This window comes from Siphateles boraxobius, unplaced genomic scaffold (assembly GCF_051911475.1).
Source record: "Siphateles boraxobius isolate OS27281-9 unplaced genomic scaffold, OSU_SipBor_1 7, whole genome shotgun sequence".
Taxonomy (NCBI): Eukaryota; Metazoa; Chordata; class Actinopteri; order Cypriniformes; family Leuciscidae; genus Siphateles; species Siphateles boraxobius.
This window is the reverse complement of record NW_027509197.1, coordinates 34,205,485-34,231,786: the sequence shown is the minus strand read 5'-3', so window position 1 is coordinate 34,231,786 and position 26,302 is coordinate 34,205,485. Positions and strand designations below refer to the sequence as shown.

The window sequence follows — 26,302 nt, the reverse complement described above, 5'->3', positions numbered from 1 at the left end:
CAGAGGGAGGGGGAGAGGAAGCGGGAGCCGGTAAGAGGACTTTTCACGAGTGAAGATATTATTGCGCCAAGTCGAAGTGCTCAAAAGCACTTGTTATGGTATTCCGCCATACAATATAGTCATCAATTTTAAACGCTTAGAAAAGCGCAACGGTTTATTTTGTGTCACCACCCCAGGTCAAGTTACACTACTCGAGTAACTGTGTTTACATAGGGAAAACATGGAAGTGTTTGGTCGCTTCTCTGCTTGGCCCATATTTAATGCATGGGCTAAGCTAAGTGCTAACATAGTTTTGCGGCAATACAGAGCGATATAGTGCACGCACTGAGACGAGAGAGGTATGTATCAACTCGTCTTAGTTAAGGGAATAACATAGTTTAATAAGAAAAACTGGTGGAGTATCCCTTTAATGCAATTTGTCAAATCTGATGCAAATGAAAATGCATTCCTGCTGAAAAAATAGTGTTTTACCGCAAAATGTTGCCTATAAATAGTGTTGCGCGGCTTTATCTTATCAAACTCACAACTCTATGGATGAGCAAGTTGTTGCGTTTGGTGTGGCGCATTGCTCTACCTGTGGAGAAGACGTCGGAGATCGGTATGGGTGCATGATATTCTCCAAGCCCGTCAGCAGCTTGAGGAATATCACCGGCTTGTGCAGGAGCTGCAGCTGGATGACAGCAGGTTCCAGCGATAGGCTGGACAGTGACCAGTTTGACAACCTGCTGTCAAATGTGGGGCCACGAATTGCAGGCAGGACACCAACTATAGGTGCGCTATTAATGCGGCTGAGCGACTGGCAATTTGTCTACGGCGAGTTTGTGATTTTTGTTCTTTATGTTTTAATTTGTTTCTTTATATTTTTATAAGTATTTCGTTTTGTATTTTCAATGGGTTGGGTATTGGATATTGTTTTCATTGGTTGTTAAATGCTATTTACCAGTTGTGGACGAAGTATTAAGATCCTTTATTTAATAAAGTAAAAAGTAGTTATAGTTATACCACACTGTAAAAATACTCTGATACAAGTAAAAGTCCTGCGTTAAAAATTTTACTTAAGTATAATCATAAACATTACTTAATTGTATAATCAGAAAAATTGACTTAAAGGAGTAAAAGTGAACTGTGACTATTATACCATTATATCATTAGATTATTACTCATGCATTAATGTAAAAGCTGAATTTGGAGTTTCTTAGAGGAAGTTTGTTGAGGTGGAAAAACATAAAAAGTAAACGTACTAGCTTCTGTTCACCAGATTTTTTTTGTTTGTTCATTTAACCTAAGTAACTATTAGTTTTTGCTTTTTGCAGATTCTTGGCCACTGGAAACTCCTACCGCACCATAGCTTTCAGCTATCGTGTGGGAGAGAGCACCGTGGCAGGGATTGTTGGAGAGGTCGCCAGGGTAATATGGGACGCCTTGGTGCAGGAGGTCATGCCAGTCCCCACCACTGAGGACTGGCAAAGCATCGTAAATGACTTCCTCCATCAGTGGAACTTTCCTAACTGCGTTAAAGGCTAAAGGCTAAAAAAGCTTTAGACACAAACTAAATATTTAATTACTGCAGTGTTTAATTCTCAGTAAACACAAGTGCAGTCAATACATACTGTAGTCTTTATAAATGCATACAGTCCCTCAGATGCCATTTCTATTCTTTCTTGCACAGAATAGCGGGATATTATAGGCAGTTATGAGCATCTATGCAGAATTGTTGCAAAATTTGTAAAGACAGTTGTAATGCTCTTTTTTTAACGTGAGCACCTGTGTGGCCGATACTCTTGCCTCACATAGTCCATCGAACCTTCCTTCTGGAAAAAAAAACCTCTTTCCAACCCCGCCCCCGCATAAATGCGCAGACTCGTTCTCCAGAAGAACAGCCCATGCCTTAAAGCCCCACATGAACACATGAAAGAAAATACATGCATCTACATATTGAACATAAACCGTCTTTAGACTTGTTACAGAAAGTTACAAATGATTTCTATTTCAAATAAATGCTGTTCTTTTGAACTTTTTATTAATCAAAGAATCTTTTAATACACTGTTTTCAACATTGATAATAATAAGAAATGGTTCTTGAGCAGCAAATCAGCATATTAGAATGATTTCTGAAGGGTCATGTGACACTGAAGACTATAATAAAAGTAATGACAGTTGGAAATTCAGCTTTGCAACAGAAAAAACACATTACGCAACTATAAGGAAATATATTAAAGGGCCCCTATTATGGATTTTTTAAAATGACCTTTCATGTAGTGTGTAACATAGCTCTAAGTGAATGAAAACATCCTGCTAAGTTTTAAATCTGAAAGTGCACCGTATATAAAGTTATTGTCTTTCAAAAGAAACTGTCGACTTGGAGTCAATGAAATTAATCGTTTTTCAAACGAGTCATAAGCTGTTTCGTTGACATCAATACAAAACATTAGCATACTGTCCGTCCACTTATTGCGCGCGCAGACACCAGGGAAACTTGAAACCCCCTCAAACCGGCAGCTGATTCCTGTGGATACTGGATAGCATCATGCCGAGAAGATGCTGTGCTCTACAATGTGACGGTAGAGCCAGTTTTTTTCACTGCCCAAGGACGAGCATGTGAAGAATCAGTGGTTAAAATTCTTTACAGCCATATAATCCTACACTTTTGCTGTGTTCCCTTTATTTTACTGGCGACTGCTTCTCAAATCTCATAGTTCAATGCAGGATTCGCAAACCGCTTACTCTTGAAAGATTTTGTTCAAAATACTTAGTTTTGAGTTTTATATTGTGTAGGTCTCCAGCTAACTGGTTAACTCACATTATTACTGTCTTGGTGAATCTGTCCTGCTGATCAGTTGTGGGGCACTATTACCTAAAACTGAAGGATTGATTTGTTTTACCAACGTTTATGTTACATGAGTCATTCACGCTAGAGCTCGGCTAATGTATACATTACATACAAGCACTGTTATTGATACAGTTTCCTCATGTTCACTGCAATATATTAGAAAAATACTCAGAAAATAAATTATTACAAGTAAAATAATCGGTTTGTTGACATGCATTTGTTAATGCTGATGCTGAGGAATTACAGTTGCAACATCTCATAATTTACCTCAAACTAAATAGTGTATCACTGAGAAACGTCCTGCTCGAGTCGTCCTTGCGATGGAGGTTCAGGTTGAATAACTAGTTCTTCCTAACTGTTTTATGATCGTGCTCGCATTGATATGGTAAAACCGACGTCATTGTTCATTACTTTGTTTAGTTTATGGTGTAGGAAGCCTCAGGACATGCAGAGCTGACATTATGGCAATGGGCGTTTTTGTACACACACGCACGTTTGAGAATCATTGAAAATGTGTTGATGTGCAAATGTATATTATGAGAAAATTAAACAGTTTTTTTTACCTTTGATGCATGTAAACCTGTTGTAGGAGACTCCAAAACAACATTAGGAAACTTTAAAAAAGCATAATAGGAGCACTTTAAAATAGAAAACAGTTATTTTGGTGGGTAACATTTTATTTTAAGGTGACGTATAGTTACACGTTACTACATGTACTAGTCATAACAGTAACTACAAGTAACTAACCTTAAACTAAACCCTAACTCTATAGCAAGTACATGTTAATGTAATATTACAAAGTACTTATTTGTACTGTACATCTCCGATGCCCTTAAGAACAAACTAGATCAAGGCATTTATGTAGACATGTTGTTATGCAAACATTTGGACCTACATTGATGCCGTCCTATCTCTGCTTACCTGTAAAAGGCAGCATTTGTTTTATATTTGAGAGCGCATGGTTGAAGCACAACCTCCACTGAGGCCTAACACACTCTGCAGCACAATCACAAAAGCAGGTTCATGGAGCTGAACTAACGCCATGTTAACGTGTGTCCTGGATTATGCAAGAGAAGGGGGCGAGTTCGAACTGAAGCACTGGTGGCTGGCAGCTCTCTCTGTTAATGAGTTTGAGGAAGGAGAGGGGAGAGGCCGCATTCTGGAGGCTGAAGTTCACCTAGAGACTATCTGGAGGTGAAAGATAGGAGAGAAGCCCAACTCTTGGCTATCAAGGACAGAAATACACTGCCTAAAGAAGGTAGGCAACATTCTCTGGCAATTACAGTATTTTGAACTATAAAAACAGAACAACTATTCATTTCACGGACTTTTGATAGAGTTTAGATGGTTTATAATGTATAAACGGCATGCTTTATCTATGCAAGAGCTTGTGCAACTCCTTTGTGGTGCCATTTTATGGTGGAATGTTCATTTTGGGCTAAGGGAAGTCAAATTAGAAAATCCACAGCAATTTCACTCTCAATTTGCCCTGTTTCCCATGCATCCTTCATTATTTCATTCACAAAGGCTCTACTGTTGGGTCAAACAGAGCACAACAAACCGTGCTGACTGTAGTAGACTAACAGTGAGCCACTGTACATCTCAGTAATAAACTCACACTTTTTATGGTCTATTTAACTCTCGAAAGATCCAGCCAGCTCATTGCTGCCAGGGCCTTCTGTAACCTATACTTCACTTGCCAAATAAACCCAGAAAAGATGGTCTGTATTGATGCTACAGGCAACATCAACGCACTGAAGGAACTTGCTGAGATACCAAGGAGGTTCCATGACCAAAGAGGCTTTAACTAGATCATAGCACAGGAAACATTTAACATAATTGCTGCACATTTATTTTTAAACCTTTTGTGCAATTGTCACTGCATACTTGATTCATTCGGTAATTATGCATGGACTTTGGAATTGTAGTAAGATAAACTAACTGTCAAAAGTTTGGACACACCTACTCATTATTTATGATTACCCTTTTCCACATTTTATTATTAAAGTAAAAATATCAAACCTATAAAAAAATCACACAAATGTAAATATGGAATTATGATGCCAAAAATGTTTAACAAATCAAAATCAAGCTAGATATTATTGTATCTTCTTTTAAACCATGCTGGGATGCTTTTTAAACATTAATGTTGACATGCTTTTCGTTCTCTATCTGCTCCAATACATCCATTTAAAAATGAACTACTAGTTTTGTACAGCAATTATGTGTAGGCAACTTGCCTATAAAAGTAAATTCAAGTATTTCAGCATTAGACTTGGTCAAAAGGTTTATAACATCTTGAGAAATATAAATTACGTCAATTGTTTCCAGACTTTGACTGGTTATTAGTTGCATGTAATACCACAAAAGCGAAAGAGTTAAACAGTAATACATTCCAGTCCAGATTAGAGCATGTTTTTCTAGCTCTTTGAATTTAAGCTTCAAATCAGGGTTATTTTGGTTGGAGATTTCTTTGTTGTTGTCTGGAATTCCTGTTAGAAAAGGGCTTGTAGTATTAGCATAACAACTCCATGACAGTTCTCTAGTTTATTTTTCACTCAAAATTTTAATCCTGTCATCATTTACTCACCCTCATATTACAAACCTTGACAAAAAAACATCATCAAAATTACATGACGACAGGGTTTTCTCTGACAGGTGAAATATCCTTTAAAATTCCACAATCATACAAGCTGACTCATCTTACTAATTGCCAATATCTCATAGGTAGATATTACCTCAGGCTTTGGAGCCTCTTCTTCTCGTTAAATATATATACTGTATATGGTGAGCAGATTAGATATGCAGTATGCAGAGCTAAAGTGTAACTGATGAATTTCTAAAAAGGTCTTATTCTTGGCGGAATACAATTCTATCTGCTCCAGCGAAGAAATACAGACTTCGCTTGGTAAACTTAGCAGGAAAAAAAATCAGGCAACAGACATGGAATTCAACAGACCCTGGAAAATATAGAAATAAGCGCATTTTAAAACCAAATGAAATTTAAAGACAGACCAGAATTGTTTTAAATAAATAATCGTATAGTGTTCTTTATATATAACCCCTGAAAAACAATAGTAAAAGAATATGGAATTCCCTGGTATATCAGTTGATTTTTAAGTTTTAATATAAATAAAGCCATTAAACATCATGCCTGGAAAATTTTATATGGTGCTTATAATTTTTTATTAAATAAAAATGTTTTTTATTGAGTGAAAAAAACCCGACTCATTGGTCAGAAGGAAGAATTGGTCAGTATACAGTCCACAGTCATGTCAACACATCAAAGTAAAATGCAAAGGACAAGTATGTGCAGCAGCAGATGGGCTGGGGGTGAAGAGGTAAACAATACATCTGTTTCGCTTTATAGCTCAGAATTCATCAACTGGGGAGGGGTGTGAGATAGACACATCATGCATGTAACTACAGATATGACACACCTGTATGCATATCACCTGCTCCTGCCATATATGGCTCTGAGTGAATGAACATAGAGAGAGATAAAAGTGCAAGGGTTGTAAAGTAGAGAGAAAGGGAGTAGTGCAGTCTCCACCACTTTCTGTAAACCAGCAGCACCTTTGCCTGTCTGCGTCCTTCTCGATTGCTCTGGTGGCAGGTGAGTTCCTCTTTCTCTCAATCTTTCCACTGCAGAAAAGACCTTTAGCTTTGACGATGCTCATTAAAGTGATTCATTAGCCAAGCAGACTGTAAAAGTTGACCCTGCAAAAGAAGAAAAAAGGAAAACCAACTGTAAATTTGGTGAATAATACAACATTGCTTCTTATTTAGAATATAAGTTTATTCAGATTTTTATTAACCATTATTTTTAATAACCCTTTAATATTAGCTGCAAAATATATTCCTGTCTTAGAACATTAAATATATTTCATAATATCTATTGGGCTACACTTTATTTTACAGTATGTGTACTTACAGTGTACTAACCCAAGAAAGTACTGGTAATATACGGCAACTACATGGGTTAAGGTTAGGTTTACCTAGTTATTACCCAGTTTCTATAATAAGTGCGTAGTATGTACATGCGGAACAGGACTGTAAAATAAAGTGCTACCATCTATTGAATCAATTAACTGATTCATTTGAAGCATTTGACATATAGGGACAACACATACATATACATTTAAATGTAAAATATTCTCAAAAAGTTTAAGTCAATGTCTCAATGAATATCTGATGGAGACCAAAAGCGTCCATTGTATATGCTGGATTTATGCTTGAATAACTTGACAACATGCTATTTTTGCCTATATTACATTGTTACTCTCGTGTAATGGAAATCATGTTCATTATAATTTTGTATTGCATAATCTGATGTGCTTTGGACTGAAGGTTGGATTGGCCGTGGTGGGCAGTTTACAGGAAGAATATTAATCAAGGTTATAGGGAAGGAGGTGGAGATGAGACATGTACACAGCACTGTCAGGCCTGATCAAACATCGGGCAGTTACATAAAAACTCTGCACACTTTCCTGTTTGTTCTGACACACCGCATCTAATACTGGAGGGCAGATAATTCATAATATGCTGTTGTAATTGTAACAGCAGAGAGGAGCCATTATTGCACTAATGACATAACTTCAAGATTTAGTTAGGAAATATGAACCTTTGCACTGAGCAGAGGGTTTGTGATCAGTGCAATCTGCTTACGCTAGAAACAACTATACAATCCCTAATAAAACCCAACCATCCAATCAAACAAGGGAGATTGAGTCATCTGTATTATCACATCATATCAACATCTGCAAGGTATCAGGGAAACATAAAAAGATGTAGATAAGAAAGCTCATAAATTTGGGATATGCAAACAGAAAATGATCCTTTAGGGTGTGTGCGTAGATACATAAAGGGTGTATACTGTATGTATGAATGCATGTATATTATTTGTATATCAACAATAACCGACTCTCTGTACACAATCTGACTTTTTTACATCAGTTTGGTCCTGGAGGACTAGATCTGCTATGCTGCTGCTGTTGATTATTGTTGCTGCTGCAGAGTAATTATGGAATTGCTACTGCTAATATATATGTAAGATATCTTGCTGCAGCATAAATAGAAATATATAAATCATGTAGCAAATTTAGGCAGGTGGAGCTGAGGGAGGTGGAGGGTTTCTGATAGCAACCCTAACTCTAACTCTGATAGCGTGCTGCTGTGGACTAGCCTACAGCAAACACTAAACCAGATTTAAATGTTGAGCAAGCAATCTTATTGGCTGTAGGATCAGCAGAGGCCAATCAGCTTGTGCCATGTGGTAATAATGTGATTGCTTGCAGATGACTGAACTATACACTGTATGATTGATGAATACACATTAGATTGGCTGAAAGACATCATTAAATTACAATAGCTTCTCATGTAAGAGCTGTTATCAGGTGTGATGACCCCACATGATCTGATAGTAGCTTCCTGCCTCATTTGTTAAACACAACAGAACAGAAATTCAGTTGTCCGAAAATAGATGATAGCGATCAAGCATTAGCAAGGTTTTTTTTTTTTTTTTTTTTTTTTTTTTTATCATTACGGAACCAGGATGTGGAAATCAAATCAAATCAAATCAAATCAAATCAAATCCTTTTATTGTCACACAACCATATACACAAGTGCAACAGTGGGTGAAATTCTTAGGTGCAGTTCCGAGCAACATAGCAGTATGACACGATGTGACGAAAACAATTACAGCAAACATCAGATTACATAGATTACACATCTAATGTGCGCACAATTACTCACAGTACCATATACACTAACAGAACAATAAATAATATACAATGTACAATATACAACAGTTTACAATATACAACAATATACAATATACAACAATTTACAATATACAACAGTATACAAAAATACAAAAAGAGGTAATTATACATAGAATAGATACTCGTAAGGTGCAAATATATATATATATATATATATTATGTAAATGCAGTAGGTTATGTTGTGCTGTGTTGACAGTTAGAATGTTTATGGTTATTGATCATGAGGGATCAAGAGTTTAGAAATCTAATTGCTTGTGGGAAGAAGCTGTCATGGAGTCGGCTGGTGTGTGTCCTGATGCTGCGGTACCGCCGGCCTGAGGGTAGCAGTGAGAGCAGCCCATGGCTCGGGTGGCTAGAGTCTCTGATGATCCTCCGAGCTTTCTTCACACACCGCCTGGCATATATATCCTGGAGGGAGGGAAGCTCACCTCCGATGATACGGCTGGCAGTGCGCACCACCCTTCGCAAGGCTTTGCGGTTACGGCTGGTAGTATTGCCAAACCAGGCAGTGATGCAGCCAGTCAGGATGCTCTCGACGGTGCTGGTGTAGAACTGTGTGAGGATGTGGCGGTTCATTCCAAACTTCCTCAGCCGTCTCAGGAAGAAGAGGCGCTGATGAGCCTTCTTCACGACGGCCTCAGTGTGGACGGACCATGTGAGTTCCTCTGTGATGTGGACACCGAGGAACTTGAAGCTGCTGACTCTCTCCACCGGTGCTCCATTGATGGTGATGGGGCTGTGTTCTCTGTCGTTCTTCCTGAAGTCGACCACTAGCTCCTTGGTTTTGCTGATGTTGAGGGAGAGGTTGTTCCTCTGACACCAGTGCGTCAGAGTGAGCACCTCCTCTCTGTAGGCCGTTTCATCGTTGTCGGTGATCAGACCTACGACCGTAGTATCATCAGCAAACTTGATGATGGAATTAGAGCTGTGAGTTGCCACGCAGTCATATGTGTACAAGGAGTACAAGAGTGGGCTGAGAACACAGCCCTGTGGGGCTCCAGTGTTGAGGGTCAGTGATGAGGAGATGTTGCTGCCTATTCTAACCACCTGGCGTCTGTTTGACAGGAAGTCCAGGATCCAGCTGCACAGCAAGCTGTTTAAGCCCAGAGCCCGGAGTTTCACATCAAGCAAGGAGGGCACTATGGTATTGAATGCTGAGCTGTAGTCTACAACCAGCATTCTCACATATGTGTTCCTCTTTTCCAGGTGGGAGAGAGCAGTGTGTATTGTAGATGCAATAGCATCATCAGTGGAGCGGTTATTGCGGTATGCAAACTGCAGTGGGTCCAGTGAGGAAGGTAGAACAGAGCAGATGTAATCTCTGACTAGTCTCTCAAAGCATTTACTGATGATGGGGGTCAGAGCAACAGGGCGCCAGTCATTTAAGCAGGTGATGTTGGTTTGCTTCGGTACAGGTACGATGATGGACGTTTTGAAGCATGTGGGGACTACAGACAAGGAGAGGGACCAATTGAAAATGTCCGTAAAAACACCAGCTAGTTGGTTCGCGCACTTTCTGATGACGCGGCCCGGAATACCGTCTGGACCCGCGGCTTTACGGATGTTCACCCGACGGAAAGATCGGGTTACATCCGCTACAGAGACGGAGAGTGTACTAACCTCTGTAGCTTCAGCCGCGAGAACTCTCTCCGCGAGGGGGATGTTAGTTCCCTCAAATCGAGCATAAAAAGTGTTCAGCTCATCTGGGAGAGAGGCAGTGTTGTTCACTGTGGGGTTTATGTTTCCTTTATAGTCCGTAATGCTATTAATTCCCTTCCACATGCTTCTAGAGTCGGTGGTGTTGAACTGTCCTTCAATCTTGTCCCTGAATTGGCGTTTTGCTGCTCTGATAGTTTTTCGGAGGGCATAACTTGCTTGTTTTTGCTCCTCCGCACTCCCGGAGTTAAAAGCGGAGGTCCGCGCGTTGAGTGCTGCACGAACATCGCCATTAATCCATGGTTTCTGGTTCGGGTAAATCCGTATTGTTTTGATCGGAACAACGTCTTCTACGCACTTCCTGATGAAACATGTTACGCTGTCAGCATAAGCCTCGATGTCGTCATCAGAGGCCGACCGGAACATCTCCCAGTCCGCGTGATCAAAACAGTCCTGAAGCATAGAGTCTGATTGGTCCGACCAGCACTGGATCGTTTTGAGGGCGGGTGTTTCCTGTTTCAGTATCTGCCTGTAAGCGGGCAGAAGGAGAACGGAAGAGTGATCCGATTTGCCAAAAGGTGGGCGGGGGAGGGATTTGTAGCCATCCCGGAAAGGGGAGTAGCAATGATCCAAAACCCGGTCCCCTCGTGTGTTAAAGTTTATGTGTTGGTGGTATTTAGGTGCTATTTTCTTGAAGTTGGCTTTGTTAAAGTCCCCGGACACAATGAACGCGGCCTCAGGGTGCGCGGTTTCCTGCTCGCTTATTTCCCCATACAGTTCCTTTAGTGCCCGGTCTGTGTCGGCTTGTGGGGGAATGTACACAGCCGTGATAATGACCGCTGTGAATTCCCTCGGTAGCCAGAATGGTCGACACAGAAGCATGAGAAATTCCAGGTCAGGAGAGCAGAAAGACTTGATAGAATGTACGTGCCTCTGATCACACCAGGATTTGTTGATCATAAAACATACACCCCCACCTCTGCTTTTACCTGAGAGGTCTTTAACTCTATCCGCTCGGTGCACTGAGAACCCCGCGGTTTCGATGGCCGAGTCTGGAATCTCAGCAGACATCCAAGTTTCTGTAAGGCAGATAATGCAGCAGTCCCTCGTCTCCCGTTGGAAAGAGATCCGCGCTCTGAACTCACAGAGCTTGTTGTCTAGAGACTGAACGTTTGCTAGCAGAATACTGGGAAGCGGGGGTCGATTTGCACGCCGTCTTACTCTGACGAGAACGCCGGCTCTTCTTCCCCTTCTCCGGCTGCGTTTCCGCGGCCAAGCTGCCCATACAAAGGGCTCCGCTGCCGTGTTTGTAAACAGCGGGGCATCACTGAAGAAATGAAAGTCCGGTTTTCGGTGTTCGATTGCGGAACCAATGTCCAAAATGAGGACAGAGATAGTGAAAGGGAGGATAGGATGGAAAGGATTTGGTTGATACTTTAGCATGAAAAGCAATGTCTTTGAAACAGACACTATCCCTCACTAGCCACATAGTTTGCAGTATATTTAAACAGAGGGGTAGTATACAACAAAGTCAAAGTAAACGCAATATAATAAAAATTTTATAGTCCCCTGACTATCATAAACCATGTACAACTTCTTTTAGAACATTATAATCGTGTGTTACCTGGGCCAATGTAAAAAAATCTTCATATAATAAATAAAAAAAGTGGACTGGATAACACTTTTTCTAAAAAGTAGAATCTTTATTGTTAAATTATGAAAATCTGTGCTGATTAAATCAATATATAGTTCGGTCCAAAAAATAGGTATTTTGAATGTTTTTCAGTAAAATATTTAAATATAGATATTTAAATAAGATATATTCGTTTGAAAACCAAAAATATACATTTAGATTTGTTATCAGATAATCTATTATTAAAGTTAAAAATAAATAAATGAATTAAAATTAAATAAATATTTTACATAAAAATTAAGCCTATTTTAGGAAGATTTTTAAATTTTGATATTTTTTTATTACAATTAAGAACCTTTTATTCACCAAGAATATATCTTGAATTAAGTTTTTCATACAACATTTCATGTATAAATGTCGCAAAACAAATCTAAATATATTTAGTGAGGTTTATACTTTAAAAAATAAAAAGAAAGAAAACATGGGGGGAAAAAGAAAAAGACTAAAAGAGAATAAAGAGCGTCCTCAAAATAAACTAAAAAGATATGGCATTTAAAACAATTTCCTTCTCAAGTAAATGTATCTTGTTATAAGGATGTTTATGGAAAACAAAACAGACATACTGGTTGAGAAAAAAATATTTGCAGTCAACAGGGTTCGAAGTATGTGTTCACTTCAGCAGATAAAGTGAAGTATTGTAGGTCTTGATCACACTCGGACATCTCAGCCACACTTAAAGATAGCTGCTCTAGATGTGGGGGTGTATTTTACTACACATTTGCATGATATATGACATGAGGCTTTTATTTCCTTTCCTGTGGGCGGCTAACTATTTTTCTTCTGCTAGTAAGGTTTCAAATAGCTTTAGGGTCTGGGTTTACTAATGCATGATAAACTGAAGAGAAAATGCATGAAACTTTAGGCCGCACCCTCTTTTGCCTTTGAATGACACTGAAGAAGCCTAACAAAAAATAAATCATTAAGCAAGCATTTATAGAGACCATGGCCATAAACAACAACGCCATATTAAAGCTTTGTGGGATTCACATATTTCATTATTAGTTCATAAGTTTCATTGGGAATCTTTGCTTTCCCTTGCAAGTCTATGTACTGTAATATATATATATATATATTTAATGCATAAAGAGTAAATAATAATGTTCTTTTTATTGAAAACTGTAACTTTTACTATAGCATATACTTTGATATACGGTGAGGTCAGATCAAGGAAATTGGGTAGATACAAGAAAATGGGTATGTAAACAGCTTGTAGCTTTGTATTAGAGAATCCTACTTGTGTAAATTTGTCAATTTCACACAAGCATTTATCAGGAAATCATTCATGCTATGTAACTCTAGGAAACATTTTGTCTCACTGAATTCAAGTAATTCCTATCCAACCCTTCCTTTTTCACTCTTCCAGGTATTTCGCTGAGACTTTAAGCTGGCACCATGCCACAGGACCAAGTCAAGACCAATGTTCCCAAAGTCCTCAATAAAACCACACCAGGACTTCAGATATGGAGAGTGGAGGTAAGCAGGAATGATAGACAGCACAGCTACTTTGTCAAATCAGTGCATTCAGACACTGACATCTTTAGCAAATTACTAATCAGTCTTCTGTTTAATCAATGGTCAGAACATGGAGCTCGTGCCCTGTCCATCTAAAACATATGGACAGTTTTTTGAAGGAGACAGCTATATAATACTCTACGTAAGTACCAGTGCTAAGAGCCCTATAATTAACTCAAGTGCTTTTGAGCTGACAACCTTACGGGTCAATGAACGAATGATTGCACTAAAAAAATAAAAAATCTCATTTTCAGACTCACAAGACCAGCAACCACTTCTCCTATGACATTCATTATTGGCTGGGCAAGTCCACCTCCCAGGATGAGCAGGGAGCAGCAGCGATATACACCACGCAGATGGATGACCACCTAGGGGGTGCTGCTGTGCAGCATCGTGAGGCCCAGGGCCACGAAAGCGCCACCTTCCAAGGATACTTCAAACAAGGCATCATGTAAGCCATCTTGGATTACCTTGGATGAATATAATCAAAACATGTAAACATCACACTTCACCCCAAAATCAAAAACAAAACAAAAAATAATAAGGATTAGTAATAAGAAGACATTTTATTTTTGATCAAATAAGTTTAAGACCAATTCATGGCAAATAAATAAAAATAACATTTTGCAAAAACAAATAAAGCCAATTTTTTAGAAAGATTTTGTATTTTGACATCAAAGGGTTAGTTCACCTAAACATGAAAATGTCATTATTATAATCTTTTTGATAAAATCAGAGCTTTCTGTCCCTCCATTGACAGTCTATGTAACTACCACTTTCAAGCCCCAGAAAGGTAGTAAAGTGTGACCACCCTACATATGGTTAAGGTTTCTATCTTGATTTATTTTATTTACTTATTTATTGTGATTTGATCCAAGTATCTATTATGTATTTCAACGTATTTATGAATCCTGTGATTCAGTGTCTTAATGACTCTGAAGTACAATGTTCATTAAAAGACAACAAAGAGGACCTATTAAGCAACCACTAACTATTGTCTCTCTCTCTCCTCTCTCTCTCTCTCTCTCTCTCTCTCTCTCTCTCTCTCTCTCTCTCTCTCTCTCTCTCTCTCTAATTTACTGCTAAGATCTTTAACTGCTTACAGTCCTCCCGACTGCCCTGGGACCTGAAACAAAAGATATAATAAAAGTAATCCATGTGACACCAGTTATTTACTAGTGAGTACTTTGTTTGCCTAAAAAAACATAATTGACCACTTTCTTTACAAAATATGAATCTACATGCACGTTGTGTTGACGCAAGAGCATACTCGTTGGTGATTACTATTTTGTAAAGAAAGTGGGTTGTTAATTATGGGTCGTTGTTTTTTTGCGCAAATAAAGTACACGCGTCACTTCATCAAATTGAGGTTAAAGGGACAGAAAGCTCACACATTTCATCTAAAAGATCTTCATTTGTGTTCCGAAGACAAACGAAAGTCTTACAGGTTTGAAAAGACATTTTAATAATAAAAAAAGACAATAAAGCACTGTCAAAATGCGAAAAACTTTAACGTTCCTAAAAATACCATTCATTTATCTCTAATTTATTTTATACTTATTTTTGTGGAGAAATCTGACCCTAACATGTTCTTGTCAGGAGTCATTCCTTACTGTAGTTTATGGTGTATAAATGACGTTTTCAAGGGGAGTTCCAAATAATCATGTGACTCACACAGTGTATATATTTTCCTTCAATAAGTTCCGCAAACAAGCTTCTTTATTTTAAGGTGCTTTGGATAAGTAAATTACTTTAGAATGCTTCTCTTCTTTTAGTCACGAAGAATAAAAAAATGGGGAAGATTACAAAAATAGACTTCTTCCATTCAGTTTCCAGTAAGTGATAAACTTTGAGTGAGTAATGAGTTACAATTGATCACGCTGTTAATCTCATTATTCTAGATACAAAAAAGGTGGAGTCGCATCTGGGATGAAACAAGTGGAGACAAACACGTACAACATTCGCAGACTGCTGCATGTGAAGGGAAATAAGCATGTGGTTGCGGGAGAGGTAAGAATAGCCCCAGTCAGATCACAATAGAGGAACTCAGACCCACTACATCAATACATGCAGTGGTGTAAAGAGTCTCCATCTAGATCATGTGACTTTTCTTCAAAAACCAACCACCAACATCATGCCTAAAATATTAACACCCACTTAGGAAAGGTTTAAAATCATCCAGTCCATGTTGATTTTAAACACATTTAAGTGCCTCCACATGCCATGCATTGTTTTATTTACTAATTTCAAGATGAAGAGGAATGGAATAACATGGGCAAACTTACATCATTTATATAATATCTAAATGACTTCAGGAATAAAATCTGTATAAATATTAACATAATATGCATGCACATAATGAATTATTAAATGAATTGTATAAATGTATAAGTATTACATAAAGATTATGTCTCCTGTACCACCCTGAGAGGCAGTTATAAGCAGTGTTGGAAAGTTACTTTTAAAAGTAATGCGTTACTCCTTAAAAAAGTAACTAGTTGCCTTAGTTACTTTTTATGTAAAGAAATGTTATGTTACTTTTGTGTTACATTTTCTCTACTGGGCTGGGCTTGCTTGTTTGTTTGTTTTTTATCTACTTCTGGATTGCACAAGAATAGGACGCAGGAGAAGAAAGTTCAGTGAAATATTAAATGTGAAGTCATCATTGCTTATTAGTATGGTTACAGTTGAAGGTATTTTACAAACAGAAAGTCTTTAAAGGGATAGTTCACCCAAAAATGAAAATTCTGTCAGTAATTACTCACCCTCATGTTGTTCCAACCCCGTAAGACCTTCGTTCATCTCCGGAACACAAATTAAGATATTTTTGATTAAATCTGAGAGCTGTCTCACTCCTCCATAGGCTTCTTAGGGATTGAAACTTGTTCCCTGAAAAGTTATTAAAGACATCGTTAAAATAGTCTGAGTGAGTACAGTGGCTCAATCTTAAGTTTATCAAGCGACAAGAATACTTTTTGTGTGCAAAAAACAAACAAAAATAACGACTATTTCAACTATTCATCTCCTTCTCTGTGGGCCTCTAGTCAGTTCACGTAGTGTGATAGCGTAGAGCTTCTTTGTTGTACGTCACACGTAGGCTCACTTTTGGCCGACGCTGGTCAAAGTAATCTGATTACATAACTTGTGTTACCTGTAATCCCCCAAAAGTGTAAATAATGAGGCTCAATCCCTCTGTGTTCAGGTGGAAATGAACTGGAACAGTTTTAATAAAGGTGATGTGTTCCTGCTGGACCTGGGGAGCCTGATCATTCAGTGGAATGGGCCCAAGAGTAACCGAATGGAGAGGTTAAGGGTAAACCATTAGAACTGATTTCCTATGCAAAAAAGCCTAATTTAGCAATGTAAAGAATCACATTCTTGATGCTGAAGGTTTATATTACCATATATGCACAGTAAGCATACTGAAGGCTTTTTATAGGGAATGAACCTAGCGAAGGACATCCGTGACCGAGAGAGAGGTGGACGAGCACAAGTGACGGTAGTGGAAGGAGATGACGAGAAATCTTCAGAGGATGCCATGAAAATGATGAAGCAGGCATTGGGGGAGAGAAAAGAGATCAAAGATGCCATCCCAGATCAGATCGTTGATGAGAAACTGAAGACCGCCATTAAACTTTTTCAGTGAGTTAAATTTGAACCTGTTTTAAGTATAGTCTTGCTGCAATATTTTGTTAAAAAAATATGCGCTGCAACTAAAATAATCTTGTGTGAAAAGTATTTCAGATGCTGAGGGGAACCTTGTAGTGCAGGAGGTGGCAGTGAAACCGCTCACACAAGACCTACTAAAAACTGAGGTATGACTAACCCTGACCTTTCAACCAACCTACACACCACAGCATAAAACAATTCTGTACAAAGGCCAAGTTGATAGCATAAGATTCAGTGATGTATAATGTCACACTTACACCTATGTCAAAGTGTACAGTTGCATTTCACTGATCACAGCTGGGAGGGACAGATGTGATGAAATAGTCTGGGTCATAAAATAGTGAGCCAAGGATGGAGTAGTTAGAGGAAATGGGCTGAAAAGAAAGAGGAATTTATGACGTCAACTGATTTTTTTTTGTTTCAGATGCAAGTTATTACACTATCGTGTTTTGATACAAGATTATGAAGACAAACTTATTTTTTTCTTAAAATAGCATGCACCAATGAATTGTGCACAATAAGACCAAGAACATGACTTCAAAAAGTAAATAGAATCAAATCTGATTTCATAACTGGAAATGAAGTAGAAAAAAAAAGAAGACAAAAAGGAGAAGAAACAAGCAAGTTGTACTGTATGCAAGATGAACAGCTATTCAAATGCAAATTGAGTGTATAATTGTTATTTTGGTACACAAGAGGCATGGTTGTTGTTACATAGCATAAAGACACTGCTAAGTAGCACGCATTATAAATGTATGCCAAGCGAAATCTGATTCCTGTTGCAGGACTGCTATCTGCTGGATCAAGGCGGAATAAAGATCTTTGTCTGGAAGGGCAAAAAGGCATCAAAAACTGAAAGGGCAGAGTCTCTGAAGAAAGCAGAGGTGAGTCCAGACCATTCAAAAACACCAATGAAGCACCAATCAAATATTTTTTTTTACAATGGGCCTCATTCACCTACTGTGTATATAGACGTATTTGTGCGTAAAAACTTGTGTGAATAACGTCAAGCAGAAATTATGATTTATCGTCAACTAGTTGATCGTACAAGTCCTTAAAAGCCAAGTCTTTAAGTTATACAATTTGTAGATGATAAATTAGCTTGGTTCGGGATTTAATTGAATTTTTTTTTTTTTTTTTTTTTTGCTTGGGAACCATTTATGCGCACATTAGAACAATTCTACAGTTATTAGTGAATAATGCCAAATATTTCTAATCTTAGCATAGTTTTTTGCACCAAATATTAATGTAATCACATAGCAAATTATTGTGAAAGACACACTTCATCTTCTATTGTTCTAGGCCTACATAAAGGCAAAAGCATATCCTGCATCCACCTATGTAGAGACTGTGAGCGAAGGAGCAGAATCAGCAGTGTTCAAGCAACTCTTCCAGAAGTGGACAGACAAGGGACAGACAGTTGGAATTGGAAGCACACACAGCCCAGGGAAAATAGGTGAGCATGGTGTACTAGTGTAAAGACAGACACTAAAGAACACTACTACAGCAGCAGAAGCACTGGTAAAAACAGATCTCCAGGAAATAAAAAGAGACAACGGTTCAGGAGCTTGTAAAAATAGTGAAATATGTGTTATCTTTGTAATAGTTAAAAAGGACAAAACAAAAAACAGTTCTGCAATGCCGTGTTTGGGAAGTTACTTTAAAGCTCTTAGCTTGTCCAGCTAGAGATTAAGTTTAAATACAGTCAAGGTCATCCTTTGAAATAGTTGTTATAGCTATACTACAATTTGCAAACGAAAAGTAGCTAACCATATGTATGTGTGTTTTTAAAACAGCTTAAAATTGTCCACTACTGCATAGCTACTTTTAGTTGTCATCTTTTCAACACTGCTGAAATGACAAATACTATGCAGAAGAACTTCTATTTTTAGAATTAGGCAGTGTTCATAAAGGCTCTCATGTTTAAAAAAAACAGCTGTGGTGAGACGCTAATTAAAAAAAAAAAACAGTCCTCTACCCTGTGTACATAGGCCAATCATAAAAAAATAGCACAGACAAAACACAAGAATGCATCCTGCATAAACACCACCCATGTATTCTACATGACTCTGACTTTATTCATTTTATGATTGATTTCTGTAGCCAAGGTTGAGCAAGTCAAATTTGACGCCACCTCTATGCATGCAAGACCTGACTTGGCTGCCCAGCAGAAAATGGTGGATGATGGGTCAGGTGAAGCCGAGGTCAGTGAGATGACCTTTCATTGCCTTTCATGCGTCTTAGTTAACAGAAGTCATTACATAAGTGTGTTCATCCCTCAGGTGTGGAGGCTTGAGGACAATGAGCTTGTCCCTGTGGAAAGGAAGTGGCTCGGCCACTTCTACGGGGGGGACTGTTACCTTATTCTCTACAAATATGAAGTCAGCAGAAAAATATACTACATTCTGTACATGTGGCAAGTAGGTGTATCTTCCTCCCTCATTTTCTCACTTCCTGTACACTACCTTACAAAAGTTTGGGGTCGGTACATTTTTTTAATGTTAACCAAGGCAACATTATTTAAATTGGAATATTATTAGAATAATTTAAGGTAACTATTTTCTATTTCAAAATGTTTAGGGGCGCCATGCAAGCACAGCAGAGCTAACAGCCTCTGCATATCAGGCTGTGATTCTGGACCAGAAGTACAATGGAGAACCGGTGCAGGTCCGCGTTCCCATGGGAAAGGAGCCCATGCACCTAATGGCCATTTTCAAGGGCAAAATGATTGTTTATGAGGTAGGTCTGTCAAACTGTTCCTCTCTATAAGAAACACTTGGGCATATCATCTGTTGTAACAATGGAAACCCAAAACAAAAACACACTTCCTGTTTTAGGAGTGATTATTTCTGTCCTTAAAAACACTATCAGAAAATAAATAAATAAATAATAAATTATATATATATATATATATATACACATATACACATACATACCAATATTTACCTTTGACAGTCCCACCTCAATTGTTTTGAAGGCACCACACATTTTACGCTTTTCAGGAAGGTAGGCTGTAATAAGTGCAATGTACAAAAAAAAAAGCTTGTCATTGAACCAATATCCAAAGCTGTTGCACTTCTTACTTTTTGCTATATACTGTGTGTGTGTGTGTGTGTGTGTGTGTGTGTGTGTGTGTGTGTGTGTGTGTGTACAGTGCTGTTGCACTTCTTACTTTTTGCTATATACTGTGTGTGTGTGTGTGTGTGTGTGTGTGTGTGTGTGTGTGTGTGTGTGTGTGTGTGTGTGTGTGTGTGTGTGTGTGTGTGTGTGTGTGTGTGTGTGTGTGTGTGTACAGTGCTGGTCAGAATTATTTGCCCCCTTTTATTAAGTAATTTTTGCAACCTCCTTTTTCCAAGCTAACAGCTCTGAGTTTTCTCCTATAATGCCTGATGAGTTTGGAGAACACCTGACAAGAGATCAGAGACCATTCCTCCATACAGAATCTTTCAGATTCACAGATCCATATTTGTGCTTTTTCTCTTCAGTTCACTGTCCTGGTTGCAAAAAGTATTTAATAAAAAGGGGCAAATAATTGTTCCCAACGTGTTTTGGAGAAAAACATTTATTTCATTATGTGATTTCCCCCAAATTTCAATTATTTTACTTCAATGAAAATTTAGATTTTTGCTAATTTTTCAAATAAAATTTCAAAAGGATTAACAATGCAGATTTATTTTTTACAGCCATCTTTGATCATATTTACCAAGGGGGCAAATAATTCTGACCAGCACTGTATATATACAAACACACACACACACAAACACACACACGCACACGCACACGCACACACACACACACACACACACACACACACACACACACACACACACACACACACACACACACACACACACACACACACAGTATATAGCAAAAAATAAGAAGTGCCACCAGGTTGCCTCCTTAAAGATAGAACTTTGTCCCATATCAAATCAAGGTGCATATTAGGACCTAAGGGGGTCATATTATTGTCTTAAGACACTAATATGCACCCTTTAAGGGTAGATAATGATATGATGCAAAAGTGTACTTCTGAGGATGTTGGTTCAGTGACAAGCTAATTTTTTTTTGCACATTGCACTTATTACAGCCTAACTTCCTGAAAAGCGTAAAATGTGTGGTGCCTTCAAAACAATTGAGGTGGGACTGTCAAAGCTTAATATGGAGAAGTAGGAGTGTTTTGGAAATAATTGTTGCTGCTAGAGGTGCAGAAAAGACCCACTTATCATACATTTCTCACAGTGCATGCTAACTCATTTGTTGTTGTAATTGAATACCAGGAAGGAAGTTCCAGAGAAGGCTCTTCCTCTTCTCAGCCACCAGTAAGATTGTTTCACGTCCATGGAACGAATGAGTTCAACACACGTGCCACTGAGGTGCCTCCACGTTCATCTTCTCTGAACTCCAATGATGTATTTGTGCTCAGCACAGATAAGTGCTGCTACCTGTGGTATGGCAAGGTCGGTAGAGTTTAATGCTAAAAACATCTAAAATATTTAAAAAGATATTTCTGAAAAAGTATACGGGAGCACCAGTAATGTCTTACCTGTCTGTCCTAAATACTTGACTTTAACATTACCATGCAGGGCTGCAGTGGAGATGAGAGAGAGATGGCCAAATCACTGGCAGATATCATCTCCAAAAGGGAGAAAAATGTTATTGCAGAGGGTCAGGAACCAGCTGACTTCTGGGTAAACCTTGGTGGAAAGTCCCAGTATGCCAACAGCAAAAGGTACAGCAACAATTGCTCAATGCACACATGTTAATGCACACAATAGTATGGCTCTGTTCCAAAATCTGTTGAGCTGTTAATTGAAAAAAATATATATTTCTCCATCGGTTATGTCATTCCCAATGCTTCATGGGATTATAGTTCAGTGAAATGGAAAAAATACTTCCGGAACCAATGCCACAGAAAAAGTTGGCGGGCACTGTTGCACTCTATAGCACTCCTCACGTGATGAACAAAAGAGACTGGACAGTTGATTTCAATAGGGTTTAGCATTATGGCATGCATTTTGCCATTGCTTTCATTGCAAAGGAAAATATATTTATGTGATTCCACGTAGACAGTTTTGGGACACAGCCAATAAGTTTCTCCCATTCTCAGACTTCAGGAAGAGAACAATAGTGTTACGCCCCGGTTGTTTGAGTGCTCCAACCAGACGGGTCGCTTTATAGCGACAGAGATTACAAACTTCAACCAAGATGACCTGGATGAGGATGATGTGATGTTGCTGGACATCTGGGATCAGGTGAATGTCAGGGTGGTTGTCTCTCTGTGCAATTGTTCATATCTTTTCCATACCACTAGAAATCACAGCACAATTATGTTCTGTTAGGTGTATCTGTGGATCGGCAAAGGTGCCAATGACAAGGAGAAGCAGGAAGCAGTGGTTACAGCACAGGAATATCTGAAGTCCCATCCTGCAGGGCGTGACCTGGAGACACCTATCCTAGTGGTCAAGCAAGGGTTTGAGCCACCTACCTTTACAGGCTGGTTCCATGCCTGGGACCCACAAAAGTGGAGTGTAAGTAGCTGACATGAGTTTACTTTCTTTCGGCATGACAACTTATTTTAACAAGTGTATGGTACAGGTGATGAATGTTTTTTTATTGTCTTTTAGGGTGGGAAATCCTACGACCAGCTTAAATCAGAGCTTGGAGATGCAACTGATCTTATCAAAATTACTGTGGTAAGTTCTTAATAGTTTTTATGGGCTTAAATGGTAAAGCGTGACGCTAGCAACGTCAAAGTCCTAGGTTGAATTACCTAGGGAATGCAGGAACTGATACAAATGTACAGTAGCCTATAACTTGAATGCTCTTTAAATTGCTTAGGGGCAACCAGTGCCTGCAAAATGCATAAATGTGAGATGTGAAGATATTTTGACAACTTGTGCACAGGATCTGACCCAACCAACCTCAAACCAAACCAACTCAAGTAACTCAACTCAAGGAGGTTTGATACCCCGTCCTGTCACGCAAACCTTCCCTCCAGAGAAGCTGGTGAACACTCAGACAGAAGACCTGCCTGAAGGAGTCGACCCCACAAGAAAAGAGGTAAACTCGAGTTTAATTTGTTGTTAATGAGGTCTGATATATGTTATGAGTGCCGAGAATTTTTACGTGAACAAACACATAGATCCGGATAATTGATGTGTGTAGCCTAATGGCCTACTGGTAGAACCTATGCCAATCGTGTCAGAGGTTCGGGTTTTTTTTCTCTCATCAAAACCGAATATGTTCATCAGTGGTTGTATATCAAGCAGGTACACCTTTGTATCCATTTTGTTTAGTGATTTCACCGGAACGAATAGAGAGTCTCCGCAACGGATTGAATCAGAAACAACAAGCCAAAAAGACAAGAGGACAGGCCCTGTCTTTGAAAACAATGAAAATGTAACATAAAATAAAATGGGTGGATTGGGGGGATGTGTAAAAAAAACAAAAAACTTGCATCACAATAAGTGTATTGTGATTGTCAAATTATTTGGTAACTAAACATGATTTTATTAAGTTTACTGGTATGCTACTGTTTTTATTATTGCTTAACACAAATTTCACAATTTCAATTCAATTCTTGTGATTTGATTCTGATCTTGATTCAATATAAATTCCTTTGGATAAATAGGTAGCCTACAGTAGATACGTTGTGTTAATTGTTCTCCCAAAAAAAGTAATAAAAAAAATCACCTAATGCTGTAAACATACAGAAAGCCCTGTCAGCTGGTATTATTAAAGGTTAAAACCAACTCAAATTAAATATAATGCGTTTTTTTATTTTATAATGCGTCTAACTAACATGCGTGCTATGGGTCATTAAAAGGCATCCTGAGGTAAATGTAACGTTACGTGACATATGTTGTTCTCCAGCTGTTTTATGGACATCTTTCCGCGGTTGAAAAACACTGATCGATCGATTTTATTACATCTCGGTAAGTTTGTAGTAAAGAGTAACAGATGTTCGGTTCACGTGCCGCTTGAACTGAGATCTGCCAGCATTCTTTCACGTCACATTTACAAGCGCCAAAACGTTGTTTATTGTTTGAATTTTGTAATAAAATTGACAGAATCTGAGACCTGAGAATCTGTTTCATATCGATAGTAACCTGCTCTGTCTTGTCTGTCGGTGTCAGTGTCCTCTTTGCTTCGCGATTTTTCTCTGCGTGCGAAAATGGATGTGTGGCGTGAGAGCGTGTAAAAAGTGACAGAATTGTGTCTCTCACAGTGAACTCGTGAGAGTTGGCAGACCTGCAGATTCAGCTTGTAGCCTAAATGTTTTCGGCGGGTGTGCTTCTGCTGCCGCGGTTTTGCTCATTTGCCATGTTGTTTGTGTGTCTCTATCATGGCCAGCGCTGAGCCCGGTCGGAACTACGGGAGCCCAGATGGGAGCGTCGGCGGTTGTTAAAGAGAAAAATCGATTTTCATTCAAAAAAATCGGCGTAAACTACACATTCGAGTTAATCGATAAAATCGGTTTATCGCCCAGCCCTAGCCGTGAGATGTTTCAAAAAGTGGTGGGGACAATATCGACCCTGGCTGAAAGTGGTGGGGACATGTGTCTCACCCGCAAAATACGCCTATGGTATAAGAACATTTTATTAGTAAATAAATAAACACTATAAATGTGAATACTATCTTTTTGGAGAATGACAAAACCGTCAAGAATATGTCTGGGCCATATTGCACCTAAGAAAGAAAAAAAATAATTATATATATGTATATACAGACATACAACGGTATATATTATACATTTTTGCTAAATTTTTTGAGTGAAATGTGACCTGAACATGTTTTGGTAAGAATGATCTATTGATAAAACTAACACACACCTCTATCATCTATACAGGACTATCTCTCAAACGAAGACTTCGCCCTGATCATGGGGGTTTCTCGGATGGATTTCTATGCTATGCCGTCCTGGAAGCAACTGAACGTGAAGAAACAAAAGGGCCTGTTTTAGGATGGAAAATATGGTACAGATTGTACACAAATACAATCCTGTGCTACAAAACAGACTTCCTCTTGCTAGACTGTATGAATGCTAGTAGTGGTGCCATGCGAAAACACTACAGTCAGGATAATTTCTTTTTTAGAGTTTTTAGATTTATATGTTTACATAATTACTTTATTTAAATATATTTTTGCACATGCAAATTGATTTATTTGAAATTGCTGTATTTGAAGTTAATGTTATAAAGCAGAATTAATTAGTACCAATAATTTAACAACATGCAGAAAATATAGCTAGGAGATATGGGAAAATGAAGTTCGTAGGTCTTTTTTACACAGCGATTATTGAAGCTGCTTTGTGAACTTCGATTTTAATCTTTCGTTAATGCATCTCAATGGGATACCTTCAAGCACTGACTAAGAGCTGCTTTTTACACAAGTGGCTTAAGCATTACAATAAAATGTAATATATTTGAGCCAAGATAAATGTTTTTATGTGAGGTTAATCATGTATAGTGTTAATTATTGGAGGAGAATGTATACTGTCTAATGTGTAATTTCCATTGGTATTAATCATTTACTGTATACAAGAGGCACACCACCTGTCTAATGGAAAAGTCAATAAACAGAAAAAGACCTCATTGAAATGGAAAATCTTTTGTTGTCTCTTTGCTAATGCAAATATTATACATGAACTCATTCACTTATGTCAATAAGGCAACGCAAAAACCTTTTTGTGGCCCCGAGCAAACCATTTGCATTTTAATCTAACAAAACAGCAAAACTTGTAACAAGTACAGTACTTATTTAAATAGCATAGAGATCAAAGCTTGAGAATGGTAGTCAAATTATGACAGTTACTCAGGAAAGCTATCCTGCTTGAAAACCTCTCTAAAACCAGCAAATGATCTCAGGCTGCTTTAAGTTGTTATGGGATTGTAGTTAATGCAAAGAGTTTAATCAGGGACGTAACTTGAAAAGCCTTTGAAAAACATAGGCAATCAATGATAGAATTACCTCAGACACCTCGTAGTACAGCAGAACAATGATTAAAAATAAAAATAATAATAATACGTTTTATTTATATAGCGCCTTTCCAGGGCTCAAGGATGCTTCACAATAAACAAGCAACAATAAAGGCAATCGACAAATACAGCAGACAAAACAACAGTAGATGAACGTGCAAGTAATAGAATACAATCA

The 26,302-nt window shown here is 38.3% G+C and overlaps 1 protein-coding gene across 2 annotated transcripts; it reads left to right on the top strand.

Moving 5' to 3' along the window:
• Nucleotides 1-3,949: 3,949 nt before the first annotated feature.
• Nucleotides 3,950-25,746, top strand: vil1 (villin 1). 2 transcript variants are annotated; one of them, XM_077217119.1, is made up of 20 exons: nt 3,950-4,088; nt 13,326-13,435; nt 13,542-13,616; nt 13,729-13,925; nt 15,376-15,484; nt 16,677-16,787; nt 16,914-17,116; nt 17,211-17,289; nt 17,929-18,027; nt 18,446-18,599; nt 19,247-19,347; nt 19,426-19,563; nt 19,724-19,882; nt 21,424-21,603; nt 21,730-21,875; nt 22,254-22,398; nt 22,486-22,674; nt 22,771-22,839; nt 23,051-23,206; nt 24,996-25,746. In XM_077217119.1, exons 2-20 carry the CDS (start codon nt 13,355-13,357, stop codon nt 25,107-25,109), a joined length of 2,505 nt encoding a protein of 834 aa, XP_077073234.1. In that variant the 5' UTR covers nt 3,950-4,088; nt 13,326-13,354; the 3' UTR covers nt 25,110-25,746. The 2 variants fall into 2 exon arrangements, with proteins under 2 accessions (XP_077073234.1, XP_077073235.1); XM_077217120.1 differs by lacking the exon at nt 3,950-4,088 and adding an exon at nt 6,311-6,446.
• Nucleotides 25,747-26,302: the final 556 nt, after the last annotated feature.